At 41.9% G+C, this 24,275-nt stretch overlaps 1 protein-coding gene across 1 annotated transcript in view; it reads left to right on the top strand.

Moving 5' to 3' along the window:
• Nucleotides 1-2,267: 2,267 nt before the first annotated feature.
• The window catches only part of VAT1L (vesicle amine transport 1 like), a 63,812-nt gene continuing 41,804 nt past the window's right edge, over nucleotides 2,268-24,275 (top strand). Inside the window, exons 1-3 of the mRNA XM_069793406.1 lie at nucleotides 2,268-2,619; nucleotides 9,146-9,275; nucleotides 13,312-13,527. Of these exons, the coding sequence (XP_069649507.1) occupies nucleotides 2,390-2,619; nucleotides 9,146-9,275; nucleotides 13,312-13,527 (576 nt within the window). The 5' untranslated portion in view covers nucleotides 2,268-2,389. The remainder of the gene's footprint in view (nucleotides 2,620-9,145; nucleotides 9,276-13,311; nucleotides 13,528-24,275) is intronic.

Raw genomic sequence — 24,275 nt, 5'->3', positions numbered from 1 at the left:
GTTTCAGACTACTGGAGTGATGCGAGTGAGCTGCCCCAGAGCCTCTTCATTATTCTGGATGTCACCTAGTTGACATATGCTATCTGCTTTACTTTCCTCAGTCATTCTCCACTTTACCGTGCATTTGAGTTACAACTGTAATAAGATGCCAGTTGAGTGAATCATTTGGAGTCAAATGCATGTTATTCTTTATTCAGCTGCTGCCCGCCTGGTCATGCATTCAAATGGCCAGATCTAAAGTGACAGAACTTTGTAATCCCTATTACAGCACTGAATTAGCCAAGTATAGGGAACAGGGAAGGGAATATTCACGGTATTACCAGGGCAGCAAGGGGCTAAAAGAGGTTCATGACCTTTAAAACGGTTAGATCCCTCCACAAGCTGTTACTTAGAATGAAGTGGACGGCATCACTTTAATACGTCACACAGAAAATTCTTGATGGTGTTAATGAGCTGGTTTTGAATCTTTGTCCAAAACATATCTTAAGGACAACGTAAGAGGTGTTTGAGGCATCAGGCTTCACTTGTGATAAAATCTGTTTGAACTTCTTGAGATAATGAAGCTAGTGAAGCTTCCCTGTGGCTAGTACTCCTCCTTTGCTCCTAACATGTATTTGTTTACTGCTTCATTTATGACAGGCTTAGATGACAAATTCTAAGAAACGGGCTTTAAAACACATTTTGTCTGCAAACTTTTTACAGGCTAGGCAGAAAAAACCCCAAAGTGTTACATATTGAGTACAAAGAAATACAAAACCTCTGTCTATGTCTCACTTTATTCATTAATGTGAACAAAAATGTTTTACCCCCTTACTCGTTATAGCTGTTTCCAAGGTTTTTTTCTTCCTCTAAATACAATACACTAAATACATAACCCAAGATAAAATCAATGCATATTGTGAAATTAAGGAATATTGATGAACTCAGAGTGCAACAAATCTACAGCCCAAAGAGATGGTGGTGATAATCCCTACCATGGGTCAGAAAGGTCCTGGAACTTCTTAAGAACTCAGTTGCCGCAGGGCGTCGATGGAAGAACTGTGTCCACAAAGAGGTCTGCAGGAACGCTCGCTATACACACAGCATGCTGCAAAGAATTTTGACTCCATAAATACATTCATAATTTTAGGCATGTAAGAAGTGGATTTACTCAGGCTGAGGGGCCATCAACAAACTGGTGCAGGCATCTAATACTGAACTCAACAGACAAAATTTAGAGACCCATAGAACCACAGTTAGCAATCCCCCCAAATCCACGTTCAACTGTCATAGATGAGGCTGCAGGCACCCACCCTCATTAACAGAGAGCTAAGTGGCTGATGCCTGAGCCTGGTTAGAGCCCCCAAACCAGGCCAGTCCCAGGAAGCTCCAGCTGGTAGATGTCTTGGAGCACACCCTGCCCTCACACTAAGGGATTAAGCTCCCTGCAGAAACCAGCAAACACCGGCATCGATCACTGGGAAGAGAGCTGTTGCATAAAGGTTTAAATGTGCACTACAGCGGGGTCTCAAACTTGGGTCTCTTGCTTGCAAGTGCGTCTGTCGGTCGTGAGGCAACTGCTGGCCTGAGTGATCTTCCTGATGCTAAGAGTGTTCGCTTCGTTGGCCCCGAACAGCTTGAGGACGGGGAATGGGCAAGGAATGACTTTGCACACCTGGCTTCCCAGCGATGGTCGAGACCTGGGCACCTTAAGTGGAGATTTAAGCCATGATGCCATTAGGTGTGGAGGGACGTCAGTCTGACTAGACGCCCTACCACGCGGCCCCAGCTCGTGCACCAAGTTCCTCGGGGGCTTTGGGCTGTGCCCAGGCCTAAGACGAAAAGTATGAGGGGGAGATTTTTCGGCTTTGCCTCGCAGGGGCGCGGAAGCATCTCCAGCACCGGACCCCTGCTCGGTGGGGACGAGAGCGAGAGGTGCGGCCGTGGCCGCAGGCTCCTACCTGCGGCTTCAGGCCCTTCGCTCCGGTTGGCGGGCCCAGCCCGTGAGGAGAGGAGCCAGGCCGCCCTCAGCCTCGGCAGCCCCTCACGCAGGAGGGAGCGCGGGGCCCGCCCGAGGCCGCCTCAGGGGAGCGCCGGCCCCGCCCGGGCGCCAGGTGCGATTTTCGGCACGGCGGCGGCCGCGGGCGCTCCCCTCACGACGCCCTCGTCCCGCTCCGGCGGCCGCGCAAGGGCAGGGGACCGGCGAGGGGCGCCGCGGGGCCGCCTCCCGCCGCGCCGGGGCGGCGGATGGCGCTGCGCAGCTAGTCGGTGCATTGCGGCGGGCGGGCGGACCGACCGACCGCGCGAGCGACCGACCGCCGTGCCGCTCCTCTCCCGCGGCCATTCCAGACGGCGGCACCGCGCCTCGCCCAGGAGCAGCCGGCGGGAGCCGCGACGCCGCAGCCCCGCCATGGCCAAGGAGGGAGCGCAGCGAGCGGAGGAGACCGAGCAGATGATCGAGAAGGAGGGCGGCAAGGAAGCCGCCGAGGGCAGCGCCGCCGGCAGCCTGCGGGCTGGGGACACGAAGGAGATGAGAGCCGTGGTGCTGTCCGCCTTCGGGGGGCTCAACAAGCTCCGCGTGTCCAAGAAAGCCATGCCGGAGCCGCAGGAGGGGGAGCTGAAGATCCGCGTCAAAGCCTGGTCCAGTATCGCCTCTCGCCCTCTCCTTCCCTCCGGCGGCGGTGGTGCGGGCGGGCTGCGGGCCCCCCTCAGGCGGGCGGGAGGGAGGCCGGGGGGCTGCCCCACGCACACCCGCCTCGGGCCCCCCGCCTCTCCCCGCCTTGGCGGCTCTGCCTTGGCCTCGGAGGGGGCCGGAGGGGTGGGGGGCGGCGGGCGGAGGCTCCCGGCGGGCCGGGGTGCGGGTTGCGAGCCCCGCAGCCTCCCCTCCCGCCGCCCGGGGCGGGCGGTTGTTGTAGTAACTTCCCTCACTTGTGGCTTCCCCCCGGCCCGGCGGGGAGCCCCTCTCCGAGCTGCCGCTGCAGCTTCCTGCCACCCGGGAAACCCACCGCGGGGTCGGGGCTCAGCTCCGAGTCACTCGGTACCGGGCGGGCGTGGAGCGAAGACGGGGGTTCGTGTGCTGGCAGCAGCAGCTATGAACGGGGAAAGAAAAAAAAAAAAAAAAAAAAGGTCGTCGTTGATTTTCACGGTACCAGCAGGGAGAAATGGGGGGGGCGGTAACTGGCCAACTGTGTTCAGGGTTTTCTTGTTTTCTCTCTGGGAAATGTGGATGCCAGCTTGCGTGTGTTGCTCAGCACCAGTCCCTCTCCCTTCTGATACTAGCTGTTATTTTTCTCCTGGGAATCGCTTGCTTCAGTCATCGTAGTTTTTCCTCGGAGCTGGTGTGACAGGGTAGCTGGAGCTGAGGATAACTTACCAGCGTTTAATTCCTGTGCCCAGCTGACAAGTGGCTAGTGATCTGGTAGCATGCTGAAACGAGCTTTCCTGGAAGGCTGATTTTTTTTCCTCCCAGACAACTGGAGCAGACTGTTCTTCCTAGATAGCCGGTTCTCAGTACACATGTTCCTTCATGAAAATAGGATTGTTTTTCTAAGTGGCAGAAGCAATGTTAGGATCTTCCTACACAACCTGATGTGGACCAAAGACCAAATTAATTTTGCCTAGGCAGGGATTTATCTTCTGTTGTCCTCTTCTGCTATGTGAAAACATGGTGCTTCTGGAAGATAAATTCCAAGGTGAAGGCCAAGTTGTTTGTTTTAGAAGTAACCTGCATTAAAAATGATACTGGTATGGGTCAGTGAGCTTGTTTTGAACCATGTATGAGGTGGATGTGCCTCAGATCATGGAATGTCCCAGTAGATTAATGTAGCTAAATGTCTTGGCCTGTTTGGACACTGGGGCTTTCCATCCTGAACTTAAGGGGGATCATAAGGTTTGTGACCTGTGCGAGTACCCCCCCCCAAAAGGTGTTGCCCATGAGAAGGGGTGATATCCATCGATCTGAATCATGACTAATAAATGAAGGGCTGAGATTTTCTGCATTCTCATTTGTTGTTTTTTTTTCTCTACTAGGCACAATGGGAAATGCAAGAAATTCCATGCTAGGTGAATATAAGAAATAATGGTAGCATAGTAGTTGCTGGGTAGCTCATTTTGCTATGAAGCAGGGCTGTAATTACATTTGAGGATGGACTGTGTCGTTTTCCAAGTGACTTTTCTTCAGCTGTTGAGTTAACAAAAGTTAACAAGCAAAAAAATTGTTCTGAGCTCATTGACATATTCCTTTAAATGCCCAAGGGGTTTACAGCATTCTCCAGTACCTGTATGAATTCCACTTTCATCAAAGCAGTAGATATGAGTGTATCACAAATAGGAATTTACTTGCAAAAGAACGCTTGGCTGTAAAATAGAAATTGTCAGCTCTGCTACTACTACAGTTGCTTTCCAGGGTTGCATTATCACTAGTGAGCTGTATGATTTGCATGCTTGCTGTTTGACATCCAGAGACCCACTCAACTGCTTCATAGTTACTGCCAGGTTGCACAATACCATGTGTGTTTTGGAAGCTTCCCTTCATGCCAGAGGAGCCTGTAGGCTGTATAGTGTCTGCTTGCCATTCCTGGCTGGAAATGGCCATAGGGCTGAAATGTGATCAGGTCACCAAAGTGTGCTTCCAAACAAGGCAAAATCAATTTACTGATCTTCTTGACCTGAGTCTGTAAATACAGAAGATTGATCAGGATGATGATGGACTTGCGGTCTAGTCTGGGAGACTGAGTGAGAAAAATGTCTGTTGGCTTTGGCCAGTGTAGAATGCACACGTTAATGCATGCAGTGCTGAAAATGCCAAAGATGGGCTGCTCCATTAAGACATATTGATGACAGAAGAATGTTTTTAGTTGAATCGGTTTTGCAGTTGACCATCATTATAGATGATGATTATTTTTTCTCCATCAACTTGTGGAGAAAAATAATCTTTGTTTTAAGAAGAATGTGTGCATGCATGATAAATAGTATATATCAGTAAAAAGTGCAAGTTCTATGGGGTCTCTGCATTCACTAGGGGATGAAACCAGTTGAATCGTATGTATACACCAGTTAAATCATATGTATACGTTTTGTAGTATGGTACTATAAATGGAGGAGATGGAGGATATGTTGCTATTAGCACTAAGCCAGATGAATAATTCTTTTGAAGGTCTGGAATATCAATGATCCAATTGAAAATGTGTCAGCTGAGATGAGTCATGTGTTAGCCTCATTCAGTGACTAAGAAATGGAACAGCCATCGATGTCCAAGCTGAGTCACAGCTTCTGCATATTTCCTGAAATTATTTTTGATTGATAATGACAGAGCAGTTGAAGTTGCTGTATTTGTTGGTACTGTAGTTTGCAGTCTGCAGAACACTAGTATACATATTGTTTAAAGATTAGACAAGTAGCTAGAACAAACTGAGGCAGTATTTGAGATAGGATGTGTGAATAAGGAATGGTGTCCTGTAATTGCTTCCCTTTATTTTTCTTTTCTCTGTTCTAATTATTTCTTCGTTGTGCTGCTATACATGTGTGTCATGAGGAACGAGGCAGAAGTGACCCTTCTGCCTCTGTGACTGTGAGATAACAGCACTTTAAAAAAGCTGGTAGCAAATAAAAGAAATCCTAAGTATAGCAGAGTAGCGGACAGTGTATCAGTTTTGTTCTTAAAGGAAGTCTTGTTCATCTACTGTGGGTGTTTCTGGATAAAAAAGCATAAGATCTGATAATTTTAAACCTTTCCACTTTTTTTTTTTTAAAAGATTGTCAGGCAGTTTGCTGGCCAGGAGTAAGAGAAAGGACTTGAAGAATATAAAACTCCGTGGTCCTCTTATTTTCTCTCTTGTATTTCATTAACTTCAGTAAATAATTTCAGTGGAGTCTTACAGTGAAGTAAGAAGGACAGATCAAAAGCAGCACCTCTCTAAACCAAAGTGAAGGATGGTCTGCATGATTTGGTGTTTTGCAGTGGAAGGTATCGGGCATCCTTGAGTGGATGGGGCAGAGCAAGGAGAACCAAGTTGCTGGTCTGATGGTGAAAGAAGTCTAGAATACAGCTTTCTATCTGCTGGACTTTCCACACATAAAAATGTAGCAAAGCTAAGCCACAAGTATAGAAAATAATATTTGAGATCCTCAAAACTGGTGTTAACGCAGAGAATTGCAGACTTGGAAAGTCAGATTCAAAGATACTTAGATGTTTGATAAATTCAGTCTCCAGAGATGGACAAGTAATTCAGTTTATGCAGTTCACGCCAATATCCCTGCTATTTCCCGGAAAGGTTCTTGCAGAACCCCTATGTTAGTGTATTGATCTTGGTAATTCATATCCTTCCCTATCTTCATTTGCATTCAGCTTTTGATTTAGGATTAAAAACACATGACTGCAAGAAATTCTGCACTTTTTATCAGTGGATCACTTTGCATTTATACTTCTCCTTCTGCATTTGCCCTTAAAGTTCGGGAGTCACTTTTTCTGGCTACACAGCAGAACAGGCTGTGCTGGTTTGTACTGATACAAAAAATGAATTGTGCTTATTCTGTAAAACCACCACTCTTCATGAGACATATTTTCTTGTTATGTTCTGTGCAGCCAAACTTCCCTTTTCCTGTGTCTGCTGTAGGTTGAATCTCAATGAAGGACTTGATAAGGTTGGGTGTCTTGGAGGTAGTTGCTGAACTAGCCATTCATCTTTGGGGCCTCCAGGTTATTCAAAGGGGAAAAAAAATATTGCTGGTTTTACCATACAACATAATTGTTCAAATTTGGCAGGTAAAATAAAATAACTTATTTCTGTCCTTATTTGAAAGTGGAGAAGAATGGGAACAAATGCATGTATGAGAGTAACAGGGATGTGACAACATGTAGGCATATAGGAGATCAAAGATGGAGCGAATAAAGAAGAAACTCTCTGGAAAATGACTAGAAATTATTAGAAATGCTGATCAACACTATGTTCCAGCTAGTAATTAAAATCATAAAAACATGTGACTGAGGTATTATGTACCTTGTGTAGTGTTTTCTCTCCTTATCACACCTTTTCTAGTATTGTCTTGTAAGTTCATCGTAATAGAGATGAACTCTCTATTTTATTTAATATTGCTGCCTTTTATTGAGGATGAAGACAGATGAAAGAGAAATGGAACTAGAACAGAACTGAATTGCTAGTATTATGTAGTTAGATGCAAAACTGAGTATGTGCCCTTTCAAAAATTGTCTGTCAAGTTACTTCGTAAGAATTAATGTTTCTAGAAAGAGCTGCAATAATGTATTTGTAATCATATATCATTATCAAATAGCTATGGTCTTTGCCATATCCATCTGTCTGCTTGTTGCCTACTTGTTATGATGTCATGGTGCCTGTTCCTATGCAGGTTCCTGAATCACAGTTCTACTTCCAGCTGCCCTTTCTTGCAGGAATGTAGAAAAAGTTAACTTTCTGTAAAATGCTCACAGTGTGGAAAGATGTATTCAAAAGATCATCACTGAAGTTAATGTACACAGACAATGGTTGCCACCATGTGTATTGTGGGGCTTTTGGGTTTGTGGTGTTTTGGTTTGGTGGGTTTTTTTGTTGGGTTTTTTCTTTTTTTTTTTTACTCTCCTGCCAAATGATGACTGCCTTGCAGGCATTATGTTATTTGGAATTTCTCTTTCATTATCAACATTACAGTGGTGATGTAGGAGGTGGTCTTAGCCACTGGATAAGAAGTGGCCTTTCCAAAATCATTTCAAAGCTCCCAACTTAATTGTGCCAAACCCCTCCTAACCTTCCATATGCTTAATATTATGAGCTTTGTGTGTGAGCATGTTGAGGGGTTTTTTTGGTTTGTTCTTTTTATTTTTAATTTTTGTCCTGAGTTTGTCAAACTAGACTGTTAAAAGCCACGTTTTTCAAAAATAATCTGTAATCTTGCTTTTACAGAGCTAAAAGTTGTGGGTTTGGGTTGCTCTTAAACCCTCCACCACAATTACAAATATTTACATTTGGTGAACACATCCCCCCCCCCCCCCAGTGACCTACATCTCATGAATGCTGTCTTGTCTTTGTGCTTATGCTCTGTGTCTAATCTGTCTTTTTGGTTTTTTTGGGTCTGTTCAGTCTGTTTGTGTCTTGACTAGTATCTGACTAAAGCTCTATCGTATAAATACTTGTGCACATCAGTAATTTTATGTATGCAAGCAGTTGCTGGTATCATGTGTGAGTACGACTCACTGTGTGCATAGCTTTGTAGAGTCGGGGGAGTTAGTATGCAGTAATTTTGGCTAACAATAAATACAGGGCTGTGTTTTGGAACAATGGATTAATGCTGAAGCATATTGTAGCTAGTTATGAGTTTTAGACATTTTAACTATGTATGGCATTTGTGCCAGTAATCAGTATATGCACACAGTAGATAAATGGTACTGTTTTTGCTTGGGTTTTTTGTGGCTGCCTAGAAACCCACAGAATTTTACTTAATAAAATTGGATAGCATATAAAAGACAAAGCAAAGATGCTTCAAGACTTTTGCAAAACTGACAGTCCAGGGCAACACCTGTATTTTTTCTGAGCAGCAACCCTGCAGGCTCCAAAGACCCAAATAACCTTTGCAAGACTGTACAAAAGTGATCCAGGAGGAATAGTTTTAAAACAACAGCCTATCTGATACTTAATAAGTTCATGTCAAAGTTTGGACTCCTGCCTGGGATGAACACAAGATTCTTTCCTGGAGTCACGTCAGAGGCTAGGACAGTTACATCAGGTTGCTCTTGGACCAGAACTTCTATAATGTGTGAAGTTTGGGGGTTTCTTCTTAAATTGAACTGGGTTTACTTGCCAGCTAGTAATGCATTCATAGAAATCTTAATGTTTCACTGTACTGAATTTTTAAATGCCCTTAGTGAATTTCTGTGTGTGACTCCCAAACAATCTTGTAAGCTTTGGGGCTAATGACAGATGAGGTTGCCTTGCATGTGTACTCTTCTGCCTGAGGCCTCTACAACAGTGTGAAGTCAGTCTGTGCCACGCATGAAGGATGAGAATGTCTGCTGCGTCCCTCTTACGCTGTGGAGCCCAGCTTTTTAATGCTGCCCTGAAGTTTTCTGGCTTTCCCATCACTCAGGTCAAGTTTTCCTCTTCTGCTTTGATCTATGGTAACAGTCTTGATGTTATTTTTTACCTGTGTTTTACAGTGGTTTGAACTTTATTGATTTGATGGTGCGACAGGGGAATATCGACAACCCTCCTAAGACGCCACTTGTCCCTGGGTTTGAATGCTCTGGAATTGTAGAAGCTCTTGGAGATAGCGTGAAAGGATTTGAGGTAATACTTTCTTTATTTTCAGAACAAGACTAAATAATCACCAGTTCACTGAGTATGTTGTCCCTAATCCCTTCTGGTCTGCCAGTGACAGCAGCCTTCACCACCCTATTGAGATTTGAAAGGGCAATTTTTCCTTGCTGCTTCCCAAGCAGGAGAATGACCTCTTGAATTACTTTCTAAAGCCACCACTGTCATCTCCTTCTAATCCTTCCTGAAAAGTCACTTGTGCCATGTGCATATCCTATTGGCTAAATAGGAACTGGAAAGCATGACTGATGTGCTTTAAGAAAGTGCAAGAAATTGAGTTAAGTTTCTTGTCTTGGCCGTGTTTGCTATCATTGTTGCTCTGTTTGTCAAAGCCCATGCGCTGCTGATTCTAATTCCAACTTTTGACTTTGAGTTAAGAGACCCTCATCTACAACAGGCATTGCTTCTTACAACCGTGTGCATTCATGAGATGCAGATAGAATTGAGACCCTGATTCTGGGTATGTGACTTATTCTGATCACTCAGGAAAAGGATCTATTTCACTTAACAGAATAGTGATAAATGACAAATAGTTAATGTATATAATAAAGCTCTCATAACTGGTTGGCATTATGTAGTCCTTGGTATCTCTTATCACATATAAGCAGCATTCTGTCCTACCTCCTATTCCGTTATTGATGTGAAACATATGTGTTCCCTCCAATCTTGCACTTTATTTCCTAAATGTAGAAAAACTTTGAATTAAAATCTGAGTTAATGCACGTCAATCCTATCTTAGTTATTTGCTGAGTCAGTCATGTCATCAAGTAATCGCATTTTCTGAATCCTTACTGTATCTCAACCTTAAGGCAACTGCCTAAAATGTTTTTATTTAAAGGTAACATTTTTGCTCTTCTAGAAGAGCTGTAAAATTTCTCAGTTGAGTGAAGATAATGGCCAGTTTAGTTTCTAGTAGGGTCTCAGTGATGAGCTCTTCTTAGGACATTTTCCTACCTTCCCTTTCCTGCCCCATCTCTGCCTTGAAACAAGTCATAATTTTCCAATGTTTTTTGTGACAAACTGAACGACAACTTTGCTGTTTGAAAAATTCTACTGCTTTAGTTGTTCTGCTTTAGTATCTGTGTTTTATAGTTATGCTCCATATTGAAGAATAATCTATGAAAGGAGTGTAGACAGTATCTGCTCTAGATCAGCATTCTCAGTTTAAAAGTTCTTGCTATTTTTAAAGGGCATTATGAGGCCTCAGCATATGGTTCTTGTTTGAATAACAGTGCACCTGACTGAATATACTGGATCTCTTTTAAAGTTATATCTTTGTTCTGACTATAGAACATGTTTGTGCTCTGGTGTACTCCCTGAAATTGAAACAAGCCGTGGTGTTTTATTTTTTGCATATAATCTGCATAGCCATGGTAGTATTTGAGTGATCTAGAAGAAGGGTCGACACTCAGAATAACCACTATGCGCAGGTATGAACCCATCAACCGGAGAACATACCATGAAGAAGATACAAGAATGTTCTGTCAGTTTCTTTATGGATTTCTTGCACAGAATAGGAGCATGCCAGATGCTTCTTGTCTCCTTGACATATGCTGCTACCACTGTCCATAGCAATGGCAGGAATGGCAAAGATTGCACCCTATGTCTTCTGACCTTCTTTCCCTTTGTTGCTGTCTTCCAGTTCAAGTCACGTTAAAGTCGTGGGCATTTCATGCTCTGGAAGAAGTGTCTTACTCAGGCCCGTAGTCTGTACTACCTGATACTACACCCAAGATATTGCCAGCATTTATTGTCTTCATTTGCTGTGATTGCATTACCGTATGACAATGACAGCAGTGAATGGCAGCCCATTTTGACAGCAATGTGTAAGAACACATTTTACATCGAAAGAAAGCCTTTTTTATGGAATAATGGTGTAATGCCTATTCCTTCTCCCATTAAAAGAAAAAGCTGATTTCTACGGAGCTCAAATGCACCAGGCCTGATCTCTCTGTAGTTGTGGGTATGATTCTCAGGAGCTAAGGCCTAATCTGACATGATGACTAGGCTCTGTATAGTGTTTGTGTTAAAATATGGTATTTATTGTTACTAAGAAATCCCTTGAGAATCACCAAGAGGGACTTCTCTGCATTCTTTTTGGTAATTGCTTATGTTTGTTTGCAAGGATATAGGACGTGTTAACATCTTCACTAATCCTATCAGACTTTAGGTTTTAGAAGCTTCTCTGACAGCAAAAGGGAACCACAGACTGGTTACCAGGCAGGCATTGTTAATTTGAATGTGTTTTTCAAACGGAGGAGGCATTTTGGTGAGATTGGAATGACAGTTCTGTTTCAGCATCCTCATTCTAAAAGACAAACCTTTCAGAACTGTCAGCAGCACCTTTGCTCTTAGCAAACCCACAATATCCCAAAGCCAAAGTGATGACAAGTACTTGGGAGACCAAAATGTGCTTGTGCTATAAATGTTTGCCTGAAGGTAAAAGTGTTGTGCTTTATTCCGTTGCTGTGGAATATAGTTGAAATTATCCAAGAACAACCTGTAGTATTTCTAAAGCATTAGTGGGTATTAGTAGAATGTAAGATAGGGAATATCAGTCAGATAAGCAAAGGTATTTTAGAGGGACAGCTGCTGTTAGTTTTAGTTAAAACATGAAGTCCTGAAGTTTGATGCTATTAATGCCTTTATACTGTGGCTCCATTGAAGAGCTCCTTTCATGGTTAAGGATGCTATTTTTGTTGGTGTATTATAGAAAGGCAAAGAGGTCTAGGGCAAGGTAAAAGATGCGTAGGGGCTGCTGGTGACAAGCCGTTATCGAGAGTTTGTAAGAGTTGTGCCTTTGAAGGTTTTAATATACGCTGGCCAAACATTTGCTTACTGTGGCTCTCCCTAGTAGCCCCTGCAGACCAATTTCTACTTTTACATGAGTGTTGCTTTCCAAGTCTGGTTGTACCCCTGGGGGAGCCTCAGAGCTCCAGTTGCCTTGTTATTTTTCTTGTCCATCTGTGGGGAGTCACTATCTCCATTTTAAAAACCTGAATATGCAATGAAGGCCATTATACAAACACATGAATTTGATGGGCCTCGACCTCTGAAAGGTTCCTAGGAGCAACCAACTGTATCTAATACTAATAATAAAATAGTTAATAATAAAATATTTTTCTCCATAGTGAAATACCCTTTCACTACTATGTATCTTCCAAACAAATTGAGTAGAGAAACGTTGCATTCCAAGAGAATATTTAATTGCTGCTTTAAATCCTGTCAAATTCACTTTGTGGGCTTAGTAGTGCCTCAGAATCCAGAGGTACGTTTAAGGTGCCTTATTTGAAGTTGCAGGGTCAAATTCTGCTCTGACACATAGCTGTAGAAATTACAGTCATGGAAATTTATTGCTAGGATCAGTTATTAAGACATTAAAAATGGAGAGTGGATACAGATGGTGTTATCTTCTAAATGAGTCGTATCCAAACCCTTTCATGTACTCTCTATCAGAGTACAAGGCCTCCCCTTCTCAATCCACAGAGAGGAAAAGTAGCTCTGAATTAGTGTGAAGACTGAGAAAGCAAAGTGAAAATTATATTGGATGTAATTTTGTTTATTCCACGCATCTCACCAATATCATTATAATGTTTTTTCCTTTTTTTCTTTTTTCTGTAAGCAAATTTCCTGGTTATTAGTAAGAATGCTGTTTTCATTGTTTACAGCCCCATTTGTTACTTAGGAGCTCTGCTAGCAAAGGATGATCTGTATTAGTGATGATGGAAGACTGTTCTGTCGGAGAAGCAGCGTAGCAAAAAAGAAGAGGTGGCTTTAACTTTGTTTGGATATTTTTGTTAAATTCAACTTTTTAAATGAATACAATTTAAAAAATGGCAAAAGGCCAAAGCTGAGAAGTGTAACTGCTATCTTGCCAAAGATGTGAGCACCGTTATCTTCACAGTCAGTGACCCACAGCTTGAACAGGATCGTTGCGGGTCTTGCCAGTTGCTCTCTACAGTCTCAGCTGCAGCCATATCCTCAACATTGTTTTCTTCCTTGTTTGTAGATTGGAGACAGAGTCATGGCTTTTGTAAACTACAATGCATGGGCTGAAGTAGTATGTACCCCAGTAGAATTTGTCTACAAGATTCCAGATGACATGAGTTTTTCTGAAGCTGCTGCGTTTCCCATGAACTTTGTAACTGCCTACATGATGCTCTTTGAAGTTGCTAACCTAAGAGAAGGCATGTCTGTGCTGGTTCACTCTGCAGGAGGTGGGGTGGTAAGTTGGAACTTTTCTTACTTTCCTGTCACCGGGTAACTGAAGCAGTCTGATGCATCTCGATCTCTGAAATGAGCCAGACCCTGCAGTTTGATTCTATATCAGACTTCCCTACGTGAGGGATTGCGGTGGGGGGAACTGCATCTTGTTTTCCCATCAAAATGCTGATGTGAATGGTTGGCAGGAGCTTTTGGTGAAATAAAAATGTTCTGACAATAAACTCTACCCAAAACCCCTAACTGGTTGTCAGAGATCAAGGAGCAAGTGTTGTCCCGAACACTGCATTCCTGAACTTAGGCATCTTGTACTTTTTCTGTGTAAAAGAAGGCTGTAACAAAAGGAATAAATAAGTTGACTCCCTGCACAAGGTATTTGTAGGTAACCGTAATCCTCCTTGCAGTAAATGGCCCTCTTGGAATACTCCTGCAAATACAATGTGCGAGTGTGTGTGATGCTTTCTCTGTGAAAGACTTCTTTTTCTCCTTCCCCCTTTGTCTTAGAGGGATTGAAAGCAATGAAAGGCATTATCATGCCAACTCCGAGGAAAATACACAAATGCTGAATTTGAGTCAGTGGTGGCTGTTGCATGTCGTAGTTTGGATCATTAATAAGGAGGTGGTGTGTTGCATAGGCAAAGCCACAGTAGGATGAATTCAGTGGAATACCAGGCCACACAATGAAATGAAAAACCAGCATTTTGTGTTACCAGTTCCTTGAGCTATCTTATAGGAAAATCTCTCTCCTTCGGAAAATATTTACGCTTGTGCAAAAATATTAAGATACTGACAGGGGAGTTTGTTTACTTTTGAAATTATGCAGTCCTTTTCCATAAGACAGGCTTCACAACCTAAGAACATTAGCAGAGCTCAGCCTTTCAAATTGGAGTACCTCTTCTGTTTTCCTGTTATGCCTTATTTATGCTAAATTAATATTCTGTTGTCTACTGAGGTCTGGTGGGCAGCCCCAAACACCTTACCCCTAATTCTATGCCCTTAGACCTTCTTTCAGGTTCTCATATAAAAGAAGGCTGTAATCAAAGGAATAAATTCATGAGTTCCCTTTACAAAGTATTTTTAGGTAACGATAATCCTACTTGCAGTAAATGGTCCTCTTGGAATACTTCTGTAAACGAACGGAATTTATAATCGTATTATGCTTTGGCACAGTACAACCTAGAGCGTTATGGCTGATTTTATTGTTCTTTTAATATTAAATCCTTTCATGTGGAATTTAGGACTGTTAAAGCAACATGAGGCCACACATTCAGGGGGACAGCATATTCTACAGGAATTGAAGGCTCAGTGTTAGCTCTAAGGCCATTTGCCCAGCTGACACTATACAGACCCAAGCTAAGTATGCAGAATTAGCAAAATGCCCCAAAGCAATCCCTGCACATATGAATGTATCTAGAGAAAATGAACTCTTCCTTATTAAGATAAAGTGTACTTGCTAAATTTCTTTCTTTCTTTCTCCCTCTTTCTAACCTCACTCGCCTCTGTTGTTCCTTTCTAAAGTACTGTTAATGCTCTACCAACTCTCACGTAGTCTTCTTCACTAGTGCCCAGCCTCTGTGCTGGGCTGTTCCTGCAGGGAGCTGCTGGCTTCCTCTTAGTGCAGATGCTCAATTTGCTGCTTTTGACTGGTCCTCTGCTGTGGCTGCTTGTGGACCTTCTCTGAGAGAAGCTAAAGGAAGGATGGGTTCTTGTTTGCTGCCAGGAGAGCAAGGAGAAAACAGATCTGCCACCTGCTAAGTAGTTAAATAGAACAGAGTTTCCAAGGGAAAGACCAGAGATGCAGGAAGAGCAGCCAAGTTGGCCCACGACTGACAAAGGTCTGTGTGTGATCCAGGAGGGACTGTACGTAAGAGGGAGACAGGGCTGGGTGGCCTGCAAGGCAGGATGCTGATAGCTGTGTCACAGGGGAGAGTGCCTCATGCAGCCTGTTGTTCCTTGTAAGGGAAGAGCATGTATAGCTAGAATTGGAAAGGAGAGACTTCCCATTGCTTCGTAGGTCTTACAGGTAAAATATCACTCTGAACATGCATGGAATTTTTTCTTTTCTGCTAACTAGACATAAAAATTTCAGAGGGGTCTGCGTTACTCTTTAAACTGCTCTAATAATCTGTCTGTTAGTGCTTTGAAAACTTTTAACAGCCTCAGTCGAACAAGTCATTCTCACAAAGTTCTTTGTTAATAAACCAGAAAACTGGCACTGAAATCGCTATGGGAAGAGATACTTTTTTGTGCTGTTGCTTTAATAGATAGAAGGCCCATTCCCACTTTCAGCAAGTGGGAAACCTGTTCAGTTTGTTTCTAAATGTCATAGAAATTCCAGAACACTTTAATGAGACAATAGGCTCCCTGTGGGACTAGAAGTTTGTAATTGTTCCTTTCTCATTATGCAAGATCATTATTTTAGCTGCTTCAGGCAGTTTATGAAAAAGAACTTGTTGCTTCAGAAACGTTTGTGAGGTTCTTTGTTCTGGTTCCCTCTTAGGAGGATCCCGCAGCTTTTTCAATAAATTGAGGCAGGGAAAATTCTCTGGTACCTTTACTTACCTATTGCCTCAGTTTATTTATGTGGCCTTATTTTTGTTTATAGATATTTTTGGTAGTGAGGTAGCTTTAGCAATTGTGTTCCCATCTGTGCCTGGGGTATGATTAGTATGTGACAGTATCCTTTAATGTCTGACAGGATGCTTTAGATAAGTCAGTTTACTTATTTCCAGAAGTTCCAGGGGACATCAGAAGATGATGTAGAGAAAAAGGAAATGTACCAAGATAACATCTTGAAAAAAGCCTAGCGTACCTGTCTCCCTTTTACAGAGACTTGAATCCTGTTCCACGTACCAGAGGAGTACCTTCCCTGCCACCCATTCAGCCAGAAGGTCAGGGCATCATGCCATCTTCCCTGTTCACAGTAGGAAACACATCTCATGGTAGGGAAGCACCTTGTCTCTCTGAACCAGGAGGAGAGAGGTGGACACTCACAAACTCTGCTTCTGACACTGTTGGTGTATTGTAGCCCTCTACCTGAAGAGGAGGACCTGCTGCAGTGCTTAGAAAGGGGGGTTTGAAAGGAGAGATTGTATTTGCCTTTTTTTTTTTTTTCCGTATGGCTGGCTTGTTGATTTCGATTGTTTGGTAAGGAGGCTGCTTTGGGGGTTGTTTTGGTTTTCCTGTCTCATTTTCCCTCTTGAGATAGGGGCAGTTAAGAGAGACTGAGACTCTCAGCCTGGACAGTGAAGTAGGCTGGAGAAATTTTAGGGGCCTTGGTACAGGCTCATAGTTGCATTGCATGATTCAATCAGACTTCGATGAGAAATTCATACCTTGAAAAGCATTCTGTTGTCATTGCTCAAGCTGCTACTGACCAAGATCTATCAAGGACAACAATTGTCATATGCTCCCTTTCAGGCCTCTGCTTGGCAGGATGCTTAACACTTCTGCTAAACCATTATATTGAGTAGCAGGGCAGTTCAATAATTAACAGAAGATATAATTGTGTAATACAAATAGAGTTTAAATGCTTAAAGCTATGGAAATGTTTAAGTGTCCTTCTGAACTGATCCTAAAATAAGGAGAAAGTCAGCTAACACTGAACTTCAAAAACTTCCTGTTATCCATACACAGAAATTAATGCTCAGAAATATGAGTTTGCAAGAACATATGACTTACTGTAGGACATATATTGGCCTATCTTAACTGTAAAACGCTGTAATTAATGTTTGAAATGACTGTAAGACAATGGTAGAGTAGCTCCCTTCACAAATAGACTCCCACATCTTTTTTTCAAGTGAAGCAATGTGGCGACTGAAAAAAATACACTGAGAAAACTGAGCAGAGCATGCACCCTGCTGGGACTGCTCTGCTGTATGAAGCAATTAGTTCTTTAACATGAAAACTGTTTAAATCAGTGCATTTGGTGCAAGTCACAGTGCCAGCTTGTATGAGATTATGAAGTTGCTCTTAAAATTACTAATGTAAACTTGTAAACTGTATCCTGGATTAGTTGAATTAGTATAAATACAGGACTGTTGTATTAAAAAACCCCAACCAAATAAAAAAAAAGGAGGGGGCAAAAAAACCTTCAGCTCTTCTCTTCTAGCTATAATAAATCCAGTCTCTATAATATCTCTAATCAGGGATTTAGATTTGTGAGAGACAGCCATTGTGCCCATTTGCTTATTCATTTACTCTTTATGTACTTCCTATTCTGAATATTTAGAGCACAAAAGTTTGGTTATTTACCAAGATTGTGTAAACACTTCAATTTCATTACTTAGCCTAGCCCCTCAGATGCAAGGCAGAATTATTAGCCAATTCTTTAGCATTTCAATCTTAGAGATGCTAAAATTAAGCTGCCTTTCATGCAGAAGCATCGATTGCTATCCTGAAGCTGGGATCTGACCTTCCCTTTCAGGCTCAGCAGCAGAGGAAGTGCAGAGTAAGTTACAGATGCAGCTCTCATGTTTGAATGTGAAGGGTAAATCTGACTTGGCAACAGATTTAGGTCATCTTGGCAGGATTGGTTACTGCTTGGCAGGAACACTCTTTTTTTATTGTGTCTCCCCTGCATAAATTGCAAATATTTGAGGATGTGTTCCAAACTGAATCACTGAAGTGGTGATATTTTATCTGACAAAGAACTGGCACTCCTTAGTAAATCTAGTCACCTGCTATCACAGGCAGTATATAGGAACCCTTTCAAGAGAATTATCAAATTTCTTCTTAAAAAAATACCTATATGTTTATCCCTTCAAATTCTCTCTGCACTGTCTTGCTCAGTGAGAAATCTTTCTCAATTTCCAGACTTTATTTGTGGCCAGTTAATGCATCTTTGTTCTTCTGCTGGTGTTGTCCATTAATTAAAATTAGCTATTCTTTCCTCTTGGGGCACTTCTTTCACATCTTTTTGGTGGGATGTATATGTGTTTACGGCTAGAACAAGCTCAGAATCAGATCTCTCCTTGGCCTGTATTTTTCAGGCTGAAAGCAGGTTTGTTCATACCCCTTTTTTTGTAAGGTCGGATGTCTGTTTCCTTGGTCGTCCAACAGACAGTAATCCAGGCAGATACATACACGTTTCCTGGGCTCTGAGCTGTTGGCAGCAAAGCAGCAGTAAGCTGGTATGAAAGTGGGAGCCTTTTAAAATAAGTCTTACAGCATCCCTGATCCTTTTAAACATTGTATAGGTAGACTGAATTTAGGTCTGTCTGCACCTAGCAGGTTGGTATCACAGTAAATAGCACTCTTGTGTTTGAGTCAGTCCTTCTTGAATGTGAATAATTAGAATTTACTCCGCTCTTCTGATGGTCCTGGCCAGCGTACTGTACAATGGCATTAATACTTCCCACTTTGCTGAAATCTTTACCTGATACCTCCCTGGACTGCACTTGCTATTTTTATATTAGCAGTTCATAGCTGTTCTGCATTTGATTAAGTGCTTTCCTCTTATTTCATCTCCCGCAGCCAAGGAAGGGAATAAATCAGCTCACGCAGAGCTCTGTGTAACCAAGTCTAGGCTGCTTTAAGTACCGAAGCTATCTCACTTAGAGCTAGACAGGGTATCTGGATGCTGAGCTGCCCTGTGCTACTGAGTGCCTCTAAAGCAACGGTTGTGCTCCCTCAGCAGCTCCGGAGAGTCCCAGTGCCATGCCTGAGTCCATTTCCAGACACTGCCTCAGAGCATAATCTGTTAATCAAACATGAAAGCCTGGCGAGTCATACACAAAAAGCAGTTTCCCTGACCAAAGCAGGCTGCAGTCTCTGAAGGCTTTTCTTTTTGCCTCTCGCAGAGGACATGTCCTTTCCCTGAATCCCCTGCAGAGTCATGTCACAGACGGGCAGCGCTTAACTCTTCCTTGGCTGTTCAACCTTTTCAGGTAGAGCTTGCATCCTCTGGGCAAGGGTCTCGGCTGGGGTATGTTGTCGCAGCTCCGCTAAACTGAAGAGGGTATATACCAGATGGAGAGCCAGCTCTGAGTTTTGGATACGCCTCAGCCACACAGTTTTGTGAGGGAGTAGGAAAAAATGCACCCTGCTAATTGTTGCAGAAACGAAGAGATTTTGAGGGTAAAAGAGATCATTATTTCCCGGTGACTGTTCCCCTCCCTCTACTCCAAAACTTACTTGCGGTGCACTGAGTGTAGCAGATGCTGTCTTACCCTTGTTCAAGAATGACGTTTCAGTTTGTCCACTCTGCAATGTTCACCTTAGTGTTTGGTTTCCAATTTCCTCTGCTGTAACTGGAAAAATGACACCTTCAGGAGGTGGAGTGTTGTGTATCTGACTTCTCCTAACACCAGAGAAATGCCAGGACATTAGTAGATGTCTTCTCTTGCAGTTTTCTTACTATGTTTGTGTACCTCATACCACCTTCAGAGCTGGTTATGTGGCATCAAAGCATTCTGGAAATGTGGATTCTTTTCACGTTTGCTTCCAGACAGGTTTCTTGTGCAAGATTGTCTGAATAATTTTTTTAAAATGCCATAGCACCTTCGGGCTGCAAAAATGTATCATAGAAATGATTTCAACAATGCTATTGGTTCTAATAGATGTAGTTTTGCAGGGTGGTATCTTTTAGATGGTTTGTTCTTTCCTGCTATAAAGCTGGCCTCAGTTTACATAATAGCAAAAAAGATGGTTTCTTGAAAGTATACTGACCTATAACTGCTGTAATTCAGTGCACAGCTTGCACATCAGACTGAGATCTGGCCTGTGCCATTTGGTCAGACTCTTTAGGAAATCCACTAACTTACACCCCTTATTTCATCCAGTGTTAGTATTAATAAGCTAATTAGATTAGTAAGTTTTCTTCTATTCATGCTTTCTGTATTGAGTTTTAAATGTTAATGACTTTTTTCACTTTGAAATTGTTTAAATTCACAGAACAGTCTATTTCATTTTTGCTTCTTAAAAAATACACTTTTCTGGTTTTATGTGATTATCTCAGTATGAGAAGTTTCCAGCCCTGCAGGTTCAAAGTTGGGTTTTGAAGCAAAGGAATGTAAAGAAATCTCAATCTTTTTACTGGATCTAAAACTACTGTAAGAATATCCATTTATAATAAACTCTGTAATAATCATATATGGAGATTAGGTTCAACATACTGGTTTTATAAATTGACAGGATACATTGAAAAGGAATCCATCAAACAGACTTTGAAGCTAAAGAGACGTAAGACTTCTATGCCAAATCCATTATTAGGAGACATGCTTCATTTCCACAGAATGCTTTAACCCAAGTTATTCATTCCTTTGAGGACTCACCATGTAGAGTTCTGCATGATAAGTAGTATATAAAATATATATATTTTAGAGGAGATTAATTCCATTTTAAGGGAATATTTTGTAACCATGTCTATCCCTGCAGGGAAGGAATTGATTTTTTTTTTTTTTTTTTAAAGACTGCTAAGTCCTGTTAAAGGTAAAATTAATTGTCCAAGTGAGAATTATTTTTTGCCACTTATTAATTTTCCCGGCTTCAGGAAGCAAGAATCTAGTCAGTGCTTATATGAAGAAATTTGCATCGTGTATGAAAAATTAGGTGTGTGGAGAGTTTTACTTTCATTTTTCAAATCATGCCTACCTAATTAGACACCTTCTTGGAAGGTTTCAGAGTTCATACACTATTTCTGATAACATGGTGCCTGCTTTCATATCCATGTGGTCTCCACAGTGAAAGCTGGTAGCAGAGATGATGTGGTTTTGTCTGGGCAGGGAAGAGACAGAAAGCCCTCGTCTCTGTCTACCACAAAGCATTTTTGAGGAGGGGAATGGCTTTGGCGTCCAAAAGACAAGAGAGGGCTCGTGTGCCCCTATGATGAAGGGGTGGACATTCTGAACGTCGCACACTTGCAATTAACACGTATAGCCCTTTAAACACTAGCTACTAATCCAGAGGTAGCTAGATGACTTGACGGATTAGAAAAGAGACTTAAGAGTGACTTGCATAGCCACAGTGGTGTTTTGGAGCTTAGTCGAATTCCACAGAAATTAGTGAAATGTTTGAGTTCATAGGTTGAGTTCAATTCTCCTGTTTTGGTGGGAAAAGCCAGAAAAGTCCAATATCAGCCTTTATTCCTAGATTTCTGAGATACAAATACTAAGAATACTTTGCACAAAAATAACTACAAGTCAACTTCAAATTAAGATCTTCAGAAAGCTGTAGAAGAGTGTTTCGTGGGATTGCCTCAAAATACTTCAGTGATGTTGTTTGTCCAATTATAAAAAGTACTGGTCATATGAGTCAGTTTTAGGCTTTAAATATCTACAGAAAGCTGGAAAATATTCTGATCTGGGATTTTAGATAAGCTTATCTCTGTGGTGGGGGGGAGAGGTGTACTAACAAGTTTGAGACAGGAGGAAAATAGGGTATGCACATCCTGGGGTTTTTGTCCATTTCTTCTATTCATATGACTGTCAGTTTGTTAAATGTTAATCATCTTCTGCAGAATAAAAATCCACGTATTTTCTACTCTAATATTTGACCTTTTAAACATTCAGTGGTTTTGGTTCAGGAGATACTCATTATCCTGTGCCTTCCCAAGTTAGATTGAAAATGCAGAAAACTAATTAGAGAATAGATCAATAATGTCAGAATTTCACTCAACTAGCATACATTATAAAATACTGACTTACCTAAATCACTGTGGGTGATGGTTTTCTGGGAGACACAGAAAGTGAGAAAAGAGGATTGCTAGTGAAAATGACTGAGAAAAGGAGATACAAAATCCAGATTAATTTTTGTCTTGTAATTTTATGTTACAATATTTGTGGAGGCTAAAACCTGGGCTTCAGAATGAGATGGTAAGTAATAAAGAAGTAAAGTATGAGAAGAGTGAAATGTCTTCTGCCCCCCAAAACATTACATCTTGAGATGAGACCCCTCAGGAATGGATTTTCCTATGATTTCTAAGAGATTAGGGATTCCAATCCAGGAAAATGGTGGACGATTCTAAAAAGAAAAGGTCAGTTATGTTTGGTATTGGATTACCATGCCATGAATCAGCATTCCTACCTGGGTCCTGCTGTAAGTTTCTCTGAGCTGTTGTTGGACAGGTTGTTCAATTTGCTGTGCTATTCTATTTCTCGTCTGTAAAGTAAGAATGAGAATGCATCCCTTCTTCTGCTCTCTTCTCTGTGTCTGTTGGTACCTGTCCAAAGGTACATGTAAACTGTGCCTTGCTGTGTAGCTGTTTACTTTACTAATCCAGTAAGAAACCAACCTGAAACTCCTGGATGCCACCATATATAAATAATAATACTGTCCTCTCTTGTGATGTTCAGCTCAGAGGATTGTCACTAGCAATTACATTCAGCATTATATGTGAGGATGCCAAGACCCCCGAGGGTATGCAGGGTTATCTAATTGTTCTACTGTAAATAAAACCCAAGCACTGATTACTGGTATTTACATACTAATGATCAGGGTTTCTGGTTGGAATGAACAGAAATTTGTTTATCCATGGATGATTTTACTGGTCATGCATACAGTTTACAAATGACAATCTTTTGGCTGTAAATGTAAGTAAGAATCTGGTGAATTCCATCAGACACTATTTTCAGAATGACAGTGCTGTTTCTTGCTTCTGGGTATATCCCTGTAACCATGCTAGCTCCAGTGGAGAAATGTGGTTACAACAAGAGGCAGGATGTGGCTGCCAAAAGTCTGTCTTCCATTTGTTAGTGTGTTAAGAGTAAAACAAAACCCAGGGTTGTAAAAAGATGACCCGTTAGGATCTTTTTTGAAATCTAGATGGCTCAGCATTTACGCAGTACTTCCCTTCTCTCAGACTCATGAAATTAGAGGTTAAAACTTAGAGAAGTTAAAGCCTTCTGGGGCTCAAAGCTGGAAAGTCGGAGTACAGACATTTGAATGCACAAATTCTCTTAACCCCTCAAGTCCTACCTAAACACTGACATAACATTTCATTGACTCCACTGGGTTCCTGCCCAGACCCAGGAGGGATATACTAGGAGAATGACTTTCTTATACATGCTCTAGGCCATTTTATCCCCTTTGCTGTTGATAAGTTTTGAGGTTGGGGCACTGGCCTAAGCAGACCTGTTAGTGTGACTCAAGGCTATTCCTGCATTTTGAATAATCAGTGATAATTATTTTTATTTATAAGAGGTAAACCAGATTTGCTTAACTATGCAGTATTTGTTATACCAACTTGCTGTGTCCCACTGAAACCACAAGAAAATGTGATCGCTTAGGAATGGTAGACTACAGTCCTGGGACTGACTACACTAGACCTTCTGTACTAGGACAGCAAAAAGCTGTATCTGAGCACCGGAGGAGCTAAGTACTTTCACATTTTCTGCCAGAAATTCTGTTCTGGCATCAGGTGCTGCAAGACCTTCCCCATGAGCAGAGAGGATTTGAATCGCGTGCAGAAGCAGTCAACACTGTTTGGAGGTAGGAAGTGCAGAGAGGACTGCTGACATTACTCAAGGGACTCTGGAGGAAATGCACGTAGGATGCAAGTAGCAAATGAGAAATATTTTTCTAGCACTCTTTGAGTAATCATTTTTGGTGGTCCTTGTAAATTAATGTTGTTTCCCTTAAATTACACTGCCATTGTTAAAAGATCAAGAAGAACGCTTTCCCAATACAATTTTAGATACATTAAATTACTTTTATCCCTGCAGTTGCTTTGTCTTCAGAATATCCTTTTGATTAAGTGTATTTTTTTCCTGTGGCTGAACTGCATTGCACTGGCAAGAAATTAGTTTGGGAAGT

The sequence above is a fragment of the Haliaeetus albicilla genome, chromosome 10, assembly GCF_947461875.1.
Source record: "Haliaeetus albicilla chromosome 10, bHalAlb1.1, whole genome shotgun sequence".
Lineage (NCBI taxonomy): Eukaryota > Metazoa > Chordata > Aves > Accipitriformes > Accipitridae > Haliaeetus > Haliaeetus albicilla.
The sequence above is the reverse complement of the archived record's forward strand: the minus strand, read 5'-3'. Positions and strand labels throughout refer to the sequence as shown.